General features: G+C 44.1%; 1 protein-coding gene across 1 annotated transcript in view; it reads right to left on the bottom strand.

Annotated features, from left to right (window-relative positions):
• The window catches only part of ccdc13 (coiled-coil domain containing 13), an 89,503-nt gene that overhangs the window by 8,506 nt on the left and 59,794 nt on the right, over positions 1-21,203 (bottom strand). The window contains exons 11-14 of the mRNA XM_043690811.2: positions 15,340-15,423; positions 9,929-10,048; positions 9,070-9,218; positions 6,233-6,347 (exon numbers count right to left, since the gene is read on the bottom strand). Coding sequence (XP_043546746.2) covers positions 6,233-6,347; positions 9,070-9,218; positions 9,929-10,048; positions 15,340-15,423 — 468 coding nt within the window. The remainder of the gene's footprint in view (positions 1-6,232; positions 6,348-9,069; positions 9,219-9,928; positions 10,049-15,339; positions 15,424-21,203) is intronic.

Here is a 21,203-nt window from a genome sequence, read left to right as displayed (position 1 = left end):
ATATAATTACAAATGTTTAAAAGTTCATCCAACTTTAAAATAGGGAAACCATAGTTTCTAGTGTTGGACATACAACCAGCAGTACAAGAAGGCAGCTCACCACTACTCTCTCAAAAGCAGTTAGGGACAGGCAATAAATGCTGACCTTGCCAATCATACCCACATCCCATTAAAAAAAATCACAAGTCACAAGTCAAAGAATAGAGCTACAGGTTTATTTTTCAGTATTGAACACAGCTGTACAGGTGAGACAGCATGTTTTATTAATCTCAAAACAAGGGAATTGAAATGTTAAACTTTTTCCATTCTCTAAACACTATAGAGAGTCAGCAATGTAATGAGTTTCTTCTCTACGCTATGAATTCCCTTTATTGAATTTTTGTGCATACTAAAGAAAGCCTTTATTAATCCACACTGTGAAGAGAATGTTAACAAAACACGCATCTGTACTTAGCCATAGTGTTTTCTATTTATAGTTCAAAACATTGATAAAGAAAATTGCTCTTGCACAGTATTCTTGTTTGAAAGGCCCAAAGGATCTCATGTAAGACAATGTAGATCAGGGACAGTGCGACACATACAAATAAACAACACAAGAAACTGAAATGTTTCTTCATTAATTTTTAATGGCATGTGGATGTTGCTAATGGGGCCAACATTTATTGTCCTAATTGCTCTCAAGGTGTGAATATCTGCCTTCTTCAACTGCTAAAAATCATACAACACCAGGTTATAGTCCAACAGGTTTATTTGGAAGCACTAGCTTTCAGAGCACTGCTCCTTCTTCAGGTGGTTGTGCAGTATAAGATTGTTAGACACAGAATTTACAGCAAAAGTTTACAATGTGATGTAACTGAAATTATATATTGATAAAGACCTGGATTGTTTGTTAAGTCTCTCACCTTTTAGAATTACCATGTTGGTTTCAGTTCTTTCATATGTAAACCGCAAAAACTTTTCTATAAGTTACATTCTCAAGTGAACGTTAACAATTGGCCCAGATAATGCATTGAAGGTGCGAGCTGCCCTGTGTGAGGCTGTCTGAGCCACAATGGTCAGATTGATTCTAATCTAAAACACGGATTTACAGAATCTTACATGGATTCATGCAGTTTTTGAGCAAAGTAAAATGTAATTCTGCAAGTACAAATTCACCCCACAGACTTATATGTGTGTGTGTTTTTGGTGGTGGGGGGGGAGGGGAGAATGAGTGTCTGTGAGAGTATGCGTGTATATGTGTGTGAGTGTAATGAGGTATAAGTCTGTGCGAGGGTGTGTGTGTGGGAGTGTATGAATGAGCATATAAGAGAGGGTCTGCGTGTGTGTGTGTGTGCATGTGTGTGTGTGCGTGCATGTGCATAGTGCAATGGGGTCATCTGTAGTGTGAGATGAACCCAAGGTCCCGGTTGAGGCCATTCTCATGGGCCGAACTTGGCTATCAGCCTCTGCTTGGCCACTTTTCATTGTTGCCTGTCCCAAAGTCCGCCTTGGAGGACAGTCACCCGAAGGTCCTAAGTCCAATGTCCCGGACCGCTGAATGAAGCGTTCTCTGACTGGGAGGGAACACTCCTGTCTGTTGATTTTTGTGCGGTGTCCATTCATCTGTTGCTGTCGCCTCTGTTTGGTCTCGCCAATGTACCATGCCTCAGGGCACCCTTGCCTGCAGCAAGGTCGTGCAGCGTCTACCATAACAAGGTTGTATGATATTGTCCTGAAAGCCCAGCAGTTTGCTACAAACAATGATCTGTTTGAGGTTTGGTGGTTGTTTAAAGGTGAGAAGTGGAGGTGTGGGGAAGGTCTAGCAAGGTGCTCATCCTCATTGATAATGTGTTGCAGGCTGCAAAGAACATGGCGTGGTTCTTCGGCTCCTGGGAAGTACTGAACAACGAAAGGTACCCTGTCGGTTGCAACTTGTGTCTGTCTCCTGAGGAGGTCATTACAGTTTCTTGCTGTGGCACATCGGAACTGGCGATCGATGAGTGAGCATTGTACCCCATTCTTATGAGGGCATCCCTGAGTACTTCCAAGTGCCTGTCACGTTCCTCCTCACCTGAACAGATCCTGTGTATGTATAGGGTTTGTCCATAGGGGATTGTTGTTTTAATTTGTTTCGGGTGGAAGCTGGAGAAGTGGAGCATCGTGAGGTTATCCATGAGTTTGCGGTTGAGTGAGTTGCTGAGGTGCCCATCCTTGATGAAGATGCATGTGTCCAAGAATGAAACAGATAGTGGAGAGTTTGATGGTGAGATGAAAGTCGTTGATATCACTGTGTAGTTGTTTCAGTGACTCCTCGCCATGGGTCCAGAGGAAGAAAATGCCATCAATGTACCTGGTGTGTTGAGTTGGTTGGAGGTTCTGCATAGAGAAGAAGTCTTGTTCGAACCTGTGCATGAAAATGTTGGCATATTAGGGTGCATTCAGGTCCCCATGGCTGTTCCGTGTGTCTGGATGAAGAACTGGTTGTCAAAGGTGAAAATGTTGTGATCGAGGATAAAGCAGATGAGTTGTAGGACAGTGCTTGGAGATTGGCAATTGTTGGTGTTGAGTACTGAGGCTATTGCCGTGATGCCATTATTGTGGGGGATGCTGGTGTAGAGTGCTGAAAAGTCCATTGTGATGAGGAATGTTCCTGGTTTGACTGGTCCATGGGTCTGAGTTTCTGTAAGAAATCTGTAGTGTCGAGATGCCTTCGACACAGCATCTTGAAACCCATTGTACAGGGGACCCCCAGGTTCTGCCGCGACACTATAGATTTCTTACAGAAACTCAGCACCCACAGACCATTTAAATCAGGAACATTCCTCGTCACAATGGATGTTTCAGCACTCTGCACCAGCATCCCCCATAACAATGGCATCGTGGCAACAGCCTCAGTACTCAACACCAACAGCTGCCAATATCTGAGCACCATCCTAAAACTCATCTGCTTTATCCTCAATCACAATATCTTCACCTTTGACAACCAGTTCTTCATCCAGACACACTGAACCAGCCATGGGGACCAAATCTGCACCCTAATATGCCAACGTTTTCATGCACAGGTTCGAACAAGACTTCTTCTCTATGCAGGACCTCCAACCAACACTATACACCAGGTACATTGATGGCATTTTCTTCCTCTGGACCCATGGCGAGGAGTCACTGAAACAACTACACAGTGATATCAAAGAGTTTCATCCCACCATCAAACTCTCCACTATCTGTCTCATTCTTGGACACATGCATCTCCATCAAGGATGGGCACCTCAGCAACTCACTCGACCTCTAACTCACGGATAACCTCACGCATACACAGGATCTGTTCAGATGAGGAGGAACGTGACGGGCACTTGGAAGTACTCAGGGATGCCCTCATAAGAATGGGGTACAATGCTCACTCATCGATCGCCAGTTCCGACGTGCCACAGCAAGAAACCGTGATGACCTCCTCAGGAGACAGACACAAGTTGCAACCGATAGGATACTCTTCGTTGTCCAGTACTTCCCAGGAGCCGAAGAACCACGCCATGCTCTTTGCAGCCTGAAACACATTATCAATGAGGATGAGCACCTCGCTAAGACCTTCCCCACACCTCCACTTCTTCCCTTTAAACAATGGGCGGCACAGTGGCACAGTGGTTAGCACTGCTGCCTCACAGTGCCAGAGACCCGGGTTCAATGCCCGCCTCAGGTGACTCTCTGTATGGAGTTTGCACATTCTCCCCCTGTCTGCGTGGGTTTCCTCCAGGTGCTCCGGTTTCCTCCCACAATCCAAAAATGTGCAGGTTAGGTGAATTGGCCATGCTAAATTGCCCATACTGTTAGGTGAAGGAGTAAATGTAGGGGAATGGATCTGGGTGGGTTGCGCTTCGGCGGGTCGGTGTGGACTTGTTGGGCCGAAGGGCCTGTTTCCACACTGTAAGTAATCTAAGTAATCTAATCTAAACTGCTGGGCTTTCAGGACAATACATACAACCTTGTCACGGTAGACGCTGCAAGGCCTGTCTGAATGTCGACACTGATACCACCATTATGCATAGGGACACTTCCTACCATGTACGTGGCAGGTAATCATGCGATTCAGCCAATGTTGTCTGTCTCATACGCTGCAGGTAAGGATGCCCTGAGGTATGGTACATTGGCGAAACCAAGCAGAGGCTATGACAACAGATGAATGGACACTGCACAACAATCAACAGACAGGAGTGTTCCCTCCCAGTCAGAGAACGCTTCATTCAGCGGTCCGGGACATTGGACTTCAGGCGACCGTCCTCTAAGGCGGACTTTGGGACAGGCAACAATGAAAAGTGGCCGAACAGAGGCTGATGGCCAAGTTCGGTTCCCATGGGAATGGCCTCAACTGGGAGCTTGGGTTCACACTACAGATGTCCACACACACACACACACAAACACACTCTCTCTCTCTCTCCTACAGACACACACTCACGCAGACCTCTCTCATACACTCTCTTACAGACTTATACCCCTTTACACTCACACTCACAAACATATACACACTCTCTCACAGACAGTCATAACCCTGTCCACACACACATAAATTACATTTTACTTTGTTCAAAAACTGCTTGATTCCATGTAAGATTCTGTAAATCTGTTTTTTAGATTAAATCAATCTGACCATTGTGGCTCAGACAGTCTCACACAGGGCAGCTCGCACCTTCAATGCATTATCTGGGCTGACATGAAACCAATTGTTAAAAGTTCACTTGAGAATGTAACTTGTGGAAAAACTTTTGCGATTTACATATGAAAGAACTGAAACCAACATGGTAATTCTAAAAGCCGAGAGACTTAACAAACAATCCAGGTCTTTATCAATATATAATTTCAGTTACATCACATTATAAATTCTATAAATTGCTATAAATTCTGTGTCTTACAATCTTATACTCCACAACTACCTGGTGAAGGAGCAGCATTCTGAAAGCTAGTGGTTCCAAATAAACCTGTTGGACTATAACCTGGTGTTGTGTGATTTTTAACTTTGCACATCCCAGTCCAACACCGGCATCTCCAAATCATGACTTCAACAGTTGCAGCCTATGGTATGTAAATACAACTACAGTGCTGTTGCAAATGGAATTCCAGAATTTTGACCTATTAACAGGGAAGGAACAGTGATATTTCTAAGTTGGGATGGTTAGCAGCTATGAGGGGAATTTGCTATTCATTTGTCTGCTTTCCTGTTCTTCTAGGCGATAAGGTTTGAAAGTGCTGTCGAAGGAGCCTTGGTGAGTTATAGCAGTGCACACCTCGTAGATGGTGTACACTAATGCTACTGTGCATTGGTACTGAAGGGATTGGTTATTGAATGGATGGGCTGCCAATTAAGTGGGCTGCTTTTCCCTTTCTTGAGTTTTGCTGGAACCTTACTGATCTAGGCAAGTGGAAAGTAAACATAGTTCAAAACATTGATGCAAGAAACTGAAGCATTGTTGGACAGACGTAAATAGGGACCAATCCCACCTTATGCCTCTAAATAGTTAACAGACATTGAAGAGACACAAAGTGAGTTACTTGTCACAAAATTCCTAGCCTTTGACCTGCTCTTATAGCCACAGTAACCTTCTTGAACCACTGCACCCCATCTGGTGTAGGTACAGGCACAGATAGGAGGGGCATTCCACAATTTTGACCTAGCGACAAGAGGAATGACAATGTTGTTCCAAGTCAGAATGGTATGAGGTAGGCAGAAGCCTCCCATAACCACCATGCTCCTTTCCTTTTTTTTTTCTTTTTCTTACAAAGTGCATGAATCTTTATTCAAATTCCACCACCAGAAAGATAGGAAAACACCCGGGTGGCCAGTGACAAACACTGCCCTTCACATCAAAGGGCAGTGCTGTGTGATCAAAACAGTGAAGGGGAGGGTAGGGACTAAATCAAAATAGAGTTGGAGGGAGAACTGATGTAATATGACCATTTATTGGCAGGACCTTTCATTCACATGTCCTCACCACATTCAAATAAATACACAATATACCCTCAACACAAGCATTGTTGGACAGATGTAAATAGGGACCAAACATTATGCTTTTATATTTTCACATGGCTCAAGATGGTGAATTTCCCCATTATTTGCAATTTCTTATTTTTGAGTGGTTTTGTGAAATAATTGGAATATACAGGAATGTACTGATATAAAATTATTCTACCATATTTAATTAGCTGCATTACGTAGTACACCAGAACACATCAGCACAAGGACATGGACTCCTTTAAAGCAGCTTACCGAGTATTCAGTTCTTCCACTTGAATATCCAAAGCTGTGGTCAATGGCCTTCCAGGAATTAGGTCCCCACTGCCACACAGGCTCTGACACTGACGGCCTGTGCTGCTGGATGAAACTTCATTGGAGAAAATAGGATTGAGTTCAGTTTTAATTCAGCAATGAGCAGAGAGATAGGAAGTGAATTAGGATACGTGCAGGCTTTCAAAACATACCTGATGATGACATAGCTGCCTTTTATACATTCCACCTGTCAACTTCTAAAGAACTTAATATTGGGTGCCACTTATAAATGGTGGTAAATGCAACGCCATCAGTTTTACGACCCTGATCAATGTCCACTTTCACCTGTTTGGTAAAAGAGCTCATGCTGACAAAACTCAGTAGGTCTGTCAGTATCATGACGCAAACACAATGGGCTTGTGCCTAATCTGAGCACAGCCAATTCCACTGCTGACCGCCAACCCAAGCAGGAGACAGTGAGGTCTGCAGATACTAGAGATCAGAGTTGAGAGTGTGTTACTGGAAAAGCACAACAGGTCATTCAGCATCTGAGGAGCAGAAAAATTGACATTTCGGGCTGGAGCCCTTCATCAGGAAGCCCAAGCAGACTGACCCCATCCGGCCTGAGCACTCTGGGCCCTGAGAGCCCTAGGTATTTCACCCTGATGTGCTCCCCTGTCCCAGGCACTGACTCATTTGGGAAAAAACTTGATAGTGCAGTGTTCCATTAGGAGAATGACATTCCTTTACTCACAGTTACTACCATAGAAATATAAGTTCTCGTTGACCTTGTGGGAAGAGAGGATAAATATGATAATTATATTTGTTATTCTATACTGAAGGCGAGGTATGATTGTACTTTGGGTTTGGAAACACTTCTGCTGCTCTAATTACAAATCTGAAGAAAACTCCCACTGCAGTGCATCGGTGCTAACTCTCAAGAGATCTGCCTCAAACACTACGAAAGCAACAGCCTGACAGTTATGCTCATGGAGTCATACCTTAAACTCAATTTTGAACACATTGAGTTGCCCACGACCTGGGAAAGTTTTGTCCCACCAGCAGACATAGATGTCTGGGAGTTTCCCAGACAGTCATCAACATCGACTCCGGACTGTATAAAATGTCATGGCATCAGGTCAAAAATGGGCAAGCAAACCTCCTGTTGATCACCATGTACTCAGCTAATGAAGCAGTAGTCATAGAGATGTACAGCATAAAAACAGACCCTTCGGTCCAACCTGTCCATGCCAACCAGATATCCCAACCCAATCTAGTTACACCTGCCAGCACCTGGTCCGTATCCCTCCAAACCCTTCCTATTCATATACCCATCCAAATGCCTCTTAAATGTTGCAATTGTACCAGCCTCCACCACCTCCACTGGCAGTTCATTCCACACACGTACCACCCTCTGTGTGAAAAAGTTTCCCCTAGGTCTCTTTTATATCTTCCCTCTCTCACCCTAAGCCTATGCCCTTTAGTTCTGGACTCCCCGACCCCAGAGAAAAGTCTTTGCCTATTTAACCTATCTAAGCCCCTCATAATTTTGTATACCTCTATAAGGTCACCCCCTCAGCCTCCGACACTCCAGGGAAAACAGCCCCAGCCTGATCAGCCTCTCCCTATAGCTCAAATCCTCCAACCCTGGCAACATCCTTGTAAATCTTTTCTGAACCCTTTCAAGTTACACAACATCTTTCCGATAGGAAGGAGACCAGAATTGCATGCAATAGTTCAACAGTGGCCTAACCAATATCCTGTACTCAATACTCTGACTAATAAAGGAAAGCATACCAAACGCCTTTTTCACTATCCTATCTACCTGTGATTCCCCTTTCAAGGAGTTATGAACCTGCACTCAAAAGGTCTCTTTGTTCAACAACACTCACTAGGACCTTACCATTAAGTGCATAAGTCCTTCTAAGATTTGCTTTCCCAAAATGCAGCACCTCACAGTTATGTGAATTAAACTCCATTTGCCACTTCTCAGCCCATTGGCCAATCTGGTCAACATCCTGTTGTAATCTGAGATAATCCTCTTCGCTGCCCACTACACCTCCAATTTTGGTGTCATCTGCAAACTTACTAACTGTACCTCTTATGCTCGCATCCAAATCATTTATGTAAATGACAAAATGTAGAGGACCCAGCACCGATCCTTGTGGCACTCCGCTGGTCACAGGCCTCTAGTCTGAAAAACCACCCTCTGTCTTCTACCTTTGAGCCAGTTCTGTATCCAAATGGCTAATTCTCCGTGTATTCTGTTACATCTAACCTTGCTAATCAGTCTCCCATGGGGAACCTTGTCGAACGCCTTACTGAAGTTCATATAGATCACATCTACCATTCTGCCCTCATCATCCTCTTTGTTACTTCCTCAAAAAACTCAATCAAGGTTGTGATACATGGTTTCCCATGCACTAAACCATATTGACTATCTCTAATCAGTCCTTGCCTTTCCAAATACATGTACATCCTGTCCCTCAGGATTCCCTCCAACACCTTGCCCACCACCGATGTCTCATTGGTCATTGGTCTATAATTCCCTGGCTTGTCCTTAAACAGTGGCACCACGTTAGCCAACCTCCAGTCTTCCGGCACCTCACCTGTGACTATCGATGATACAAATATCTCAGCAAGAGGCCCAGCAATCACTTCTCTCGCTTCCCAGAGAGTTCTAGTCGTCCATTTAGAATACCACTTGGAGGTATAAGGCAGTATCCTCTATTCTGTGTTGTAACAGTTCAGACTGCTGTATCATCCCTGGTCAGAAAACTTTAATAATTTCTGTAGGGGCCCAGCAGAAAAGGTCAGTTAAATACAAATGCACATACTTGCTTTATTTTTACTTGAAGGTTTGTCATGGGTCTTTCCTGCATCCAGTTTGGCTTTTCCAAGTTGTTGTTCCAAAGTCACAGACCACCGCCGCTGCTCGAGGAGCTTCTGTTCAGTTTCCAAAATCTTGTCATTACTATCTTCTAACCTAAAGCATAGTCAATTTAGAAGGAGGAGGGGTGACCTTATTGAAACATTCAGGATTCTTAGGGGGCTTTGATGTTAGATGCTGAGAGGTTGTTTCAAAGAATCATAGAATTCCTACAGTGTGGAAACAGGCCACTTGGCCCAAAAAGTCCACATCGACCCTCCTGAACAGTGTCCCTCCCAACAATTTCCCTACCCTATTACTCTACATTTTCCCCTGACTAATGCACCTAGTCTACATATCCTTGAACACTATGGGCAATTTAGCTTGGCCAATTCCTGGAGCAGAGGGTATAATCTTAAGAGTAAGGGGTTGTCCAGTTTGGACAGAAACAAGCAATGTTTTTTCTCAGAGAATTGTGAATTATTGGAATTTTCACTAAAGAAGGGCTGGCGAGGCTGGATTGTTAAGTATTTTCAAGGCTGAGATTGGCAGATTTTTAATCAGTAAAGAAATTAAGGGTTAATGGGGAAGGGCAGGAAAATGGAGTTAAGGATTATCAATGCAGCCATGACCTTATTGAATGGCGGAGCAGACTTGATGGACTGAATGGCTTTCATCTTATGGTCAGTGGTGTTGTCATTAGGTCTTTTAAATCTCAGCAAATGTCTCAAATTAAATTTAGATTGAAATAATTATCGTACCAACTGTAAAAACTTACTGAAAATACTAAACGATTCTCTTCAAGTTAATTTGTGCCCTGATCTTACCTCTTCTGTAGAATGGTAACTAGCTCCGTTAGTTTGTCCCTTTCTACTTCTGCGGCTTGGTAAAAGGCTTTGTATTCTGTGCACTGTAACTGAAGAGCTTTTGCATCAGTTCCATTCACGCTGTGGAGAAAGAGAAATCATGTGAAGGATTCACAGCTTCATTTGGTTTAAATTCATACACTATTTGTTGAGGCTGTGTTCAGGGGGCCATCCAGTTTAAGCCTATAGCACATTGTGATGGCGTGGGCCAGGACTTGCTTAATACTGTCCTGAAAGTATATCTAAACTTTAATATTTACAATACACCAGTCTGAAAAGGACATTTCCTTGCTCTTATCTTGTAATCCTAACCCATTCCCAATTCAGTCAAAGAATTACCTAAAATGACTTCTCCTTCAGTCCTCGTACTGATAATGCTGGTGTTCCCCTAAGGAAATCTAAGGAACATCAAGGAAATCTTCAGCCTCCACTGATTTCCCATCTACATGCTGCCCCTCAGCTCCATCACCTGAAAAATACAGATTCCATGTATACACTGACAACATTCAATTCTACCTCATAACTACCCTTCTTGACCTTTCCAATGTCTGATTTGTTACACGGCAACACCTCACGCTTTATGAGCAGAAATTACTTCCAACCACACATTGGAAAGACTAAAGCTACAAGTGCTCAGTCCCAATATACAATTTCTTTCCTAGATACCGATATCATTCTCTCACTGCCAACTTTCGAAGTTCAACAAAACCACTTGCAAATTTGGTGTTTAACTTGACCCTAAAATGAGCTTCTGATAACATATACACTCCATCAGGAAGATACTTACTCGGGTACAGAGATGAACCTCTGCACCATTACCCAACACTGCCACCACCACAGTTCATCTGCTGCTGAAACTCTCACCCCTTCCTTTCTTGTGTCTAAACCATATTCTAATATTCACCCATTGGTACCCCAAGTTCTAATTTCAATACATTTGAGGTAATCCAAATCTCTTCTGTGTCACAACTTCCATTCACCCCTGTGCTCTCTGAACTTCCTTAATGCCTGGTCCAGGCAATGCCTCAATTTTAAAATACGTATCCTTCTTTCAATGCAATCCAATTCATGGTCTTCCCTCCCAATCTCCGTAACTTCTTCCAGCCCTACAATCATCCAAGTCATTTGTGCTCTTCCAGCCACACTAAATGAGCACACTCTAAGTTAGGGTTGTGTTCCTGAAAACCTGACTATAAGTGAAGCAGTTGGGTTTGGTGATTGGAAATAACTTTATATCTCTCCTCTAGCTTTTAAGTTGAAATAAGTATTTTAAATGGCTAAGTTCATACATTGGCAAATGAAATAACAAAATAAAACAAATTTTAAAACGTAAAAACAAAATATAATGTTCTAATTACAGTACCTCCTGTAACAAAGCCTCAGAGCGGAAACAGGGAGATTGCTCCCCGGAGTCTGTGCTGGACATTTTGCTCGTCAGGCTCCACTTGCTGGGACTGAATGCTGTCACTTGTTCCTGTGGCCACTGTAAAGCAGTGTTTTCTGGCAAGTCCAAAGATTCTTTCCAACTAGCTACTGCTGCTGTCTCTGGGGTCTGATTGGGCAACTGCTCCTTGGCTGTCTACAGGGCTTGGCTTTCCTCCCTCAGCTAACTAAGTTTTTGTTGTAACTGAGCTCTCACTGACATTTCTTTTATGGTTTTCATTGCCAGGGATCCTGCAGCGAGTTGTGGCTCATGACCACTGGCGCAGTGTGCCAGAGCTGATGGATCCGGGTTAATGGGGGAAGAGGGTGATAACTGTTCTAGTTTAGATAGCATTTAGAGGCTCTTCTGCATTGCTCTATTGGCTGCAAGCTGTGCAGAGCCCATGGTTCTGCCGCTGCCGCAGGTGAATGGTGCTGGGGGAGTCTACTGAGCTCAGTTAAGGATTTTGTTCCTTGTTCAACAGGGAAAAGCTGCACCTGCTGTGACCTCAGCGATGGGGTGCTATCAAGCTAACTCATGGCCAGTTTCCTGAGGACCTTGGGGTGGCTCCATCCTGTCCAGGTGGGACCTGGGAGCTGTGAGTGCCTCTCGCAGCTGTCTGATGACTGCGAGTAAGGGTTGGCACTGATGGGCTGTCCCAGGCCTGGTGAATGTGGGGTCCTTGATAGTGGTGCAACATTGAGTTAGGCCACAAGTCAGAGGGCTTGGAATAGCTTTAAGTCTGAGAAAGAGAGAGGTTGCAGAAAAACATACCATTCAGGCTAGGTAATACAAACAATGTTAAAATGTATGTTGCAACATTAAACAAGATTTCTTTTCCTAATGATTTTAAAGCAAATCAATGCTCAGCAAGCCAATGTTAAACATTAAAAACCAAAATAACTGTGGATGCTGTAAAGAAATGAAAACAGTTGTTGAAAAAGCTCAGCAAGTCTGGCAGCAGCCGTGAAGAGAAATCAGAGTTAATATTTTGGGTTCTGAGGAAGGGTCATCGGACCCAGAATATTAACTCTGAATTGTCTTCACAGATGCTGCCAGACCTGCTAAACTATTTCAGCAATTTGTTTTTGCTGCCAGTGTTAAACATTAGTGGACAGCGAAGAGGGTTACCTCAGTTTACAACAGGATCTTGACCAGATGGGCCAATGGGCTGAGAAGTGGCAGATGGAGTTTAATTCAGATAAATGCGAGGTGCTGCATTTTGGGAAAGCAAATCTTAGCAAGACTTATACACTTAACAGTAAGGTCCTAGGGAGTGTTGCTGAACAAAGAGACCTTGGAGTGCAGGTTCATAGCTCCTTCAAAGTGGAGCCACAGGTAGATAGGGTAGTGAAGAAGGCATTTGGTATGCCTTTCTTTATTGGTCAGAGTATTGAGTACAGGAGTTGGGAGGTCATGTTGCGGCTGTACAGGACATTGGTTAGTCCACTGTTGGAATATTGCGTGCAATTCTGATCTTCTTCCTATCAGAAAGATGTAATGAAACTTGAAAGGGTTCAGAAAAGATTTACAAGGATGTTGCCCGGATTGGAGGATTTGAGCTGTAGGGAGAGGCTGAACTGTAGGGCTGTTTTCCCTGGAGCGTCAGAGGCTGAGGGGTGACCTTATAGAGGTTTACAAAATTATGAGGGGCATGGATAGGATAAATAGACAAAGTCTTTTCCCTGGGGTCGGGGAGTCCAGAACTAGAGGGCATAGGCTCAGGGTGAGAGGGGAAAGATATAAAAGAGACCTAAGGGGCAACGTTTTCACACAGAGAATGTGGTGGAGGCTGGTACAATTGCAACATTTAAGAAGCATTTGGATGGGTATATGAATGGGAAGAGTTTGGAGGGATATGGGCCAGGTGCTGGTAGGTAGAACTAGATTGGGTTGAGATATATGGTCGGCATGGACAGGTTGGATCGAAGGGTCTGTTTCCATGCTGTACATCTCTATGACTCTATTAACTCCTTATAGTCCCAATTTTAATCATGCCAATATTAGTCATGCCTTCAATGGCTTCGACCCAAAGCTCTCAACATTTCCCTAAACACTCCACCTCATTACTTTTATACTCAATTTTAATGGATTGCTTCACATCTCTCTCTTTGACCATTTTCTTTATTTGCTCTAACATTATTGCAAGATGGTGGATGTCAAATCTCTCCAACAATTGAACATTCTACTATGTTAAAATGTACTACATAAACATACTACATAATAGTACGGTGGGGATACATTGGCTCAGTGGTTAGCACTGCTGCCTCACAGCATCAGGGACCCAGGTTTGATTCCAGCGTTTGGCAACTGTGTGGTGTTTGAACATTCTCCCTGTGTCTGCATGGGTTTCCTCTGGGTGCTCTGGAGGAATTGTTTTCTCCCACAATCCAAAGATGTGAAGATTAAGTGAATTAGTCAGGGGTAAATGTAGAGTAATGGGGAACAGGTCTGGATGGGTTACTCTTTGGAGGGTTGGTGTGGACTTGTTGGGCCGAAGGGCCTGTTTCCACACTGTAGGGTATCTAATCTAAACTAATTTCTAAATAGGTGTTATTGCCAATCATCCCAATGGTTATTCAGTAAGAACATTGATTTTTTTCCAAACAGTACTGGATTATGGCAGTTCAACATTCAGTTTCATGTCCTCTCGGAACATTTTGACGGGGCTAAACCTAGTTGGCAAGCAAAGAAAACTTCCAATCTATTAATCAGAAATACTTCTTTTAACATTTGTTTACAGGATGTTGGCCAGCATTTATTGTGCATCCCTTTGAGAAGGCGGTGGTGAATACTTTCTTGAAATGTTCCAGTTGTTAGGGAGTAGGTTCACCCACAGTGCTGTTAAATACCCCTAGATCAGTACAATTAGAAGATTCTGTTCCAACTAATTACACATTCAGGCCTCCAACCATATGAATCTGAGCTTTTCTCTCCCAGTTGTGCACTCAAAGCAAAGGGTCATAAAGCTCAGTTACAAAAACAATAAATGATTAAGGTTATCCCATTGCTGGGTAATTCGGAGTAGCCTTAGTGGGGATACCTACATCCCAACAATGTTAAGCACTATTCTACAGGCTGACACTCAACTTACAAACAGAAACTGAAGCCTGAGGATCCACTACAGAAAGTTGTACAGTGCAGGTCTGGGGTAACAGATGAGTTCCCATGTGATTGCTTGGAGTCGGCAGGCTGGTCCGTATTCAAGAACTCAGTGGCCGACCTAAATGAATATGCCCCCAATGTCACAAACTTCATCAGTTAATGTGTAGAGGACTGTGTGCCAAAGTGGGGAGCATGATTCAGTGTTTAGCACTGCTGCCTCACAGCTCTAGGGACCCAGGTTTGATTCCACTCTCAGGTGATTGTCTGTGTGGAGTTTGGAATTTCTCCCTGTGTCTGTGTGGGTTTCCTCTCACACTCCAAAGATGTGCAGGTTAGTGTATTGGCCATGGTAAATTGCCCATGGTGTCCAGGGATGTGCAGACTAGGTGGATTAGCAACGGGAAAGTCAGGTTTATGGAGGTGGAGGAGGGGTGTCCCGGGTAGGATTCTCTTCAGGAGTCAGTATGGACTTGATGGGCCGAATGGCTGCTTCTAACTGTAGGGATTTTAATCTGTGTTTTCCCCAACCAGAAACCATGAATTAACCAGAAGATCCACTCCCTACTGAAGTCCAGGTCTGAGGCATTCAAGTCAGGTAACCCCGACCTATATAGGAAATCTAGAATAAGCAGAGCTAACCAATCTGAAGAAGGGTCTCTGGAACCTGAAACATAATCACTGCTTGCTCTTCACAGGTGGTTCCGGACCTGTTGACTTTCTCCAGTAATTTCTGTTTTTGTTTTTGATTTCCAGCATCCAGTTTTTTGGTTTTGTTTTTATTTAGAAAATTCAGAACCTTATCCAAAACAGAAAACACTCCATTCAATGTGAAGGATAAACTAACCTGATGCACCTTCCGACTGCATTCCCTGAGAGGGGTCGCACTGTTGCACATTCAATCAGGGTGTGCCCCATTTTGGACAGTGCTCTGTTGAAATCAACAAAATAAATGCATAGACTTCTGGATAACGTATAATTGTCTCAAAGTTTACTGAAAAGATTAGTCACTCAATGTTATCTGAATTTTCAATTTTATCAATATTATCCCTTTACACGGGTTCATGAACAACTTCTTCCCTGCTAGCAAGTTTTGAGAAGATTTGTAGCTCAGGCTGAGGTTCTGGATGTAGGTTTGCTTGCTGAGCTGGCAGGTTCATTTTCAGACGTTTCATCACCATACTAGGTAACATCCTCAGTGAGCGTCCAGACGAAGCAGAGACATGCACGAGAATTCCTAGAAGCACAGCATTCCAATCAGAACTATATCAACAAACACATTGATTTGGACCCTATTCACCACGCCCTGTGAAAAAGAACAGGAAATGACATCACTATATGGAATGATGTCACCACAGGAAATGACATCACCAACCCAAGGAAACCCAAACATATAAATATAAAGCATGAAACACCAGCAGTGCTTCATCTGGAGGCCCACTGAAGATGTTACCTAGTATGGTGTCAAAACATCTGAAAATGAACCTTGCAGCTCAGCGAGCAAACCTACATCCAGATTCTTCCCTGCTGTTATTAGACTTCTAAATGGTCCTCTCAAATTTCAAATCTAATGTTGATCTTGCAGCTGTACCTTGTATTCCTCACTCAGTTCAATCACCTATGACCTTTCTGTTTTTGTATGTTATGAATCTGTCTGTATTGCATACAAAATAAAACTTTTCAATGTACTTAGGTATATGTGACAATAATAAATCAAACCAAATCCTTTCTGCCTCTTTTACTCTTGCTCTTTAAGCATATGTTCATAATTTCATTAAGGTTCACTTACTCAGACGAAAGTAGCTGAAACATAAATTTCACCCAACTACAACTAGTGTTGCTTTCACACCAGCCAACCATGTACTTTTTGGCTAATTAGATTTGGTCTCTGAACTGATTTATTTTCTCCTCCTCTGCACCTGAAGCACTTTTATACTCTGAGTAGCAGTAATTAACTATCCAGGACAAAACACTAGCCAAGGCCACTATTTTGACCTAATAATGAGAGTCCAATTATTTAACGCATTTCAATTGGCAAACACTTAAGGCACTCTGAGCAGGAAACCACCCAGGATGAACAGAAGGGCCACCATAACCCCTACTCCCTGACCTGGGCAACCAACTGGGAGCACTGGAATGCATTCTTTAGCATTTGATCTGCACTCAAAAAAATCAGATACAGAACGCCTAGTTTACTTTCAAAATTGGGGTATAGATGCAATCTGGTTTGCTGATCTGTGCAGTTGAGTGTTGGGACATGTTCCATTACACACTCCACCCACTGCTCTGTATTAGTTATAAGGGTAGCTCATTCAACAGAGAAATGACTCAGCAACATTGGTATCCTACTTTATTTCTACAAAGCAAACACTTGCAAGAATCTTTAAATTGCAACAGTGAGAAATTATCCAACCCAAAGCTCAGACTAAACAAACAGGTCACAAGTATTGCAATAAATTAGAAATAAGATAAGGACAAACTAAGACAGAAAGTGTAAATTTGATAGTGGAGAAAGGGACCACTCACTGGTCACACATAAGAAAAAAATTGGAGAAACTTGGTGAAAAAAATGATGAGACAAGCAAGCCCTGGGGAAAGCACTGCAGCAGAAATCCAGCACAACAAACAAAAAAGATGCAAAATAAAATTGAAACCAAAGCTGAACACAAATATTTAGAATGACTATCTCTTCCGACTGTTCATAATATGTAACTTCCATTTTACGAAAAAAAATTCAATGACTTGATATAAATCAGACAGAAGACTGACGGGAGCCAATTGAATTTAAAGAAAACAAATAAAAAGAAATGTATATTATTTATCTGAGGGTGCAGAGAGAAATTTGTGAAACACTGGCATTTGTTACAAGCAAGTAATTGAATACTGGGAGACTGAAGATTGGAAACAGACAACGTGATGTTGATATTCGAGAAGTGTGTCAGAAGAGACAAAATTCAACTGCAGAACAATTAGTTTAATTAGGCCGTGGTTATCTACGTTAGCTGGGTGGTTTTGCATTACATGTAAAATAATGAAACCAATTGTCAGGAGCAAACTTAAGCTTCAAGAATCTCAATGGCAAACAACATTTTATTGAACAATTGTCAGCGGTCGAAAGAGGAAGTTATTCCCACACTAATCCCACTGACTCCTTTGAGGCAGTGAAAACCCAAGTAAACTGTGACAAGCCTGCTGAAGTGGTGTTGCTTGCCTATCAAATTGCTTTTCATATAGTTCCTTCTGAAGGGCTACGCTTCAACTAAAAGTTGAGAGAAATCAGAATGAACCCCTGATACAGATAAGAAACTGGCTGAGGAATAGGAAACAATTCTTAGTTGAGGCATTAAGTCAGAGTTGAAGTGGGAGTTGACACGGGGCATGCTGACACGGGGCACAGACACAAGATGGCCACTGAGCCATAAATTGGTCACTGAGCACACAGGACGGCTGCTAAGCCATTACATGGAAAAGTACAGCGAAGCATACACAGAGGTAAAAACAATGACTGCAGATGCTGGAAACCAGATTCTGGATTAGTGGTGCTGGAAGAGCACAGCAGTTCAGGCAGCATCCAAGGAGCAGCAAAATCGGCATTTCAGGCAAAAGCCCTTCATCAGGAATAAAGGCAGAGAGCCTGAAGCGTGGAGAGATAAGCTAGAGGAGGGTGGAGGTGGGGAGAAAGTAGCATAGAGTACAATAGGTGAGTGGGGGAGGGGATGAAGGTGATAGGTCAGGGAGGAGAGGGTGGAGTGGATAGGTGGAAAAGGAGATAGGCAGGTAGGACAAGTCCGGACAAGTCATGGGGACAGTGCTGAGCTGGAAGTTTGGAATTAGGATGAGGTGGGGGAAGGGGAAATGAGGAAACTGTTGAAGTCCACATTGATGCCCTGGGGTTGAAGTGTTCCGAGGTGGAAGATGAGGTGTTCTTCCTCCAGGCGTCTGGTGGTGAGGGAGCGGTGGTGAAGGAGGCCCAGGACCTCCATGTCCTCGGCAGAATGGGAGGGGGAGTTGAAATGTTGGGCCACGGGGCGGTGTGGTTGATTGGTGCGGGTGTCCCAGAGATGTTCCCTAAAGTGCTCTGCTAGGAGGCGCCCAGTCTCCCTAATGTAGAGGAGACCGCATCGGGAGCAACGGACACAATAAATGTTATTAGTGGATGTGCAGGTAAAACTTTGATGGATGTGGAAGGCTCCTTTAGGGCCTCGGATAGAGGTGAGGGAGGAGGTGTGGGCGCAGGTTTTACAGTTCCTGCGGTGGCAGGGGAAGGTGCCAGGATGGGAGGGTGGGTTGGAGGGGGGCGAGGACCTGACCAGGTAGTCACGGAGGGAACAGTCTTTGCAGACCTCCGCAAAGACCGTTTTCTCTGTGACTACCTGGTCAGGTCTATGCCCCCCTCCAACCCACCCTCCCTTCCTGGCACCTTCCCCTGCCACCGCAGGAACTGTAAAACCTGCGCCCACACCTCCTCCCTCACCTCTATCCGAGGCCCTAAAGGAGCCTTCCACATCCATCAAAGTTTTACCTGCACATCCACTAATAACATTTATTGTGTCCGTTGCTCCCGATGCGGTCTTCTCTACATTAGGGAGACTGGGCGCCTCCTAGCAGAGCGCTTTAGGAAACATCTCTGGGACACCCGTACCAATCAACCACACCGCCCCGTAGCCCAACATTTCAACTTCCCTTCCCATTCTGCCGAGGACATGGAGGTCCTGGGCCTCCTTCACCACTGCTCCCTCACCACCAGACGCCTGGAGGAAGAACACCTCATCTTCCGCCTCGGAACACTTCAACCCCAGGGCATCAATGTGGACTTCAACAGTTTCTTCATTTCCCCTTCCCCCACCTCACCCTAGTTCCAAACTTCCAGCTCAGCACTGTCCCCATGACTTGTCCGGACTTGTCCTACCTGCCTATCTCCTTTTCCACCTATCCACTCCACCCTCTCCTCCCTGACCTATCACCTTCATCCCCTCCCCCATTCACCTATTGTACTCTATGCTACTTTCTCCCCACCCCCACCCTCCTCTAGCTCATCTCTCCACGCTTCAGGCTCTCTGCCTTTATTCCTGATGAAGGGCTTTTGCCTGAAATGCCGATTTTGCTGCTCCTTGGATGCTGCCTGAACTGCTGTGCTCTTCCAGCACCACTAATCCAGAAGCATACACAGATACAGCCTGAGGCCATAAGGATACCAGCACTATAGACACAGAACATAGATAATTAGTTTAAGGCGGTTGGGGGAGAGAATACACATCAGTAACATCTACTGCCCGCTGAAGTGTCGGAGTCCAGCCACCACCTTTAATAGAAATGTTAACTACCTGAGACTGTGTTAACAGTTTAGATTTGCAGTAATGGAAAACAATCTTCCTTCTCAGGAAAAACGATCACAACCAATTACTGCAGCAATGGACTTCTATGTAGCTGCTGAAACTGACAATGACTCTGTAATGTTTTCTGTAAACAAACCATGCTGCACAAACAACGACTCGATATCTGGACCATTATACCATGAAATGTATAAAATATCATGATATGTGCTCCGAGGGTGACAGAAGACTTGCAGCTGACAACAGTGCTGCTGGACGTATATATGAATGATTACTCTGTCTCTGTATACCAAGAAATGGAATGTTTTCGGATGTATGGCATGACCAATTGTACAGATCAAAATATTTTATGAATAAAGTATATTTTTGAAATAAAAAAAGTCTCTCTCTCCCTGAGCTCCAGTTTCTTTGTACAATAAACTCTGTCACTGAATTCCAATTCTGACTCGGAGACCCCCACAACAACTGGTGTAGTCGGCAGGATCTCTTATTCCTGGTGCTCTGGTCAAAGGCCACGATTGGGGAGCCGGGGTAAGAGACACTTTGAATCTGCAAACGGGAATAGTCAGACCGGGCCAAAGACACAGTTTAAAAGGGTATACCATTGTAACGTGTAACTTGTGCAATATTACTGGGATGAGTATAAGTGCAGGCCTGTGGAGCGTAAGTGGGAAAGTGTACTAACTGGTGTGCTAATCAGCCGCTTGTGCTGAAATGACCAGAGGACAGCCTCAAAAACCCTGCTGTAAACCGGTTGTTAAGAGGGATAGCCCCCCATGCGATGGTTGGGAATTGAAGTGGGAATTGAGGTACCAAGGGCACTAGGAGTTGTGAAGCACAAGTGGCAAAGTCGGGTTACATTGGACTCTGTAGGGGCGAACAATGCAGAGTCCAGTTAGAGCCTGATTGAAGGTTGGGTGCTGTCTGTTATTGTGTTTTAAATTGAAGTGGTGAGGAAAAGGAGCTGGGCCCTCTGACCAAGAGCCAAACTCCAGCGGAGTAGCACGTTACCGAGGTGGGAAGCGTGGACACTGTGAGTAACCGTGATACCCTGTCAGTCTGTAGCAGAATGACAGAGCTTGAATAGTGGCGGTGGCCGGGAGGTAAAAAGACCCTCCGGTAGAGAGCACACCGAGTTAGAAGTAGGTTTCTGGACCTATCGGGCGGTGATGGAAAGTAGAGGTGGCTGGGAGGGTAGAGGAGTCCTGTTAGAGAGCACAACCTATTGAGCCAACATTCCAAGCTGACTGGTACATACCGACTAGAAATAGCGGCCGGGAGGGTAGAGAAGTCCCACCAATACAGAGCACACCTTGCTAGGAGGCTGCTATGGCCATATGGACAGTGCAGGGACAGTATTAGTCGCGAGGAGGTAGAG

This window comes from Chiloscyllium plagiosum, unplaced genomic scaffold (assembly GCF_037043375.1).
Source record: "Chiloscyllium plagiosum isolate Xiang-an unplaced genomic scaffold, Cpla_swu_hap1 HiC_scaffold_5, whole genome shotgun sequence".
Lineage (NCBI taxonomy): Eukaryota > Metazoa > Chordata > Chondrichthyes > Orectolobiformes > Hemiscylliidae > Chiloscyllium > Chiloscyllium plagiosum.
This window is presented reverse-complemented; position numbering and strand designations above follow the sequence as displayed.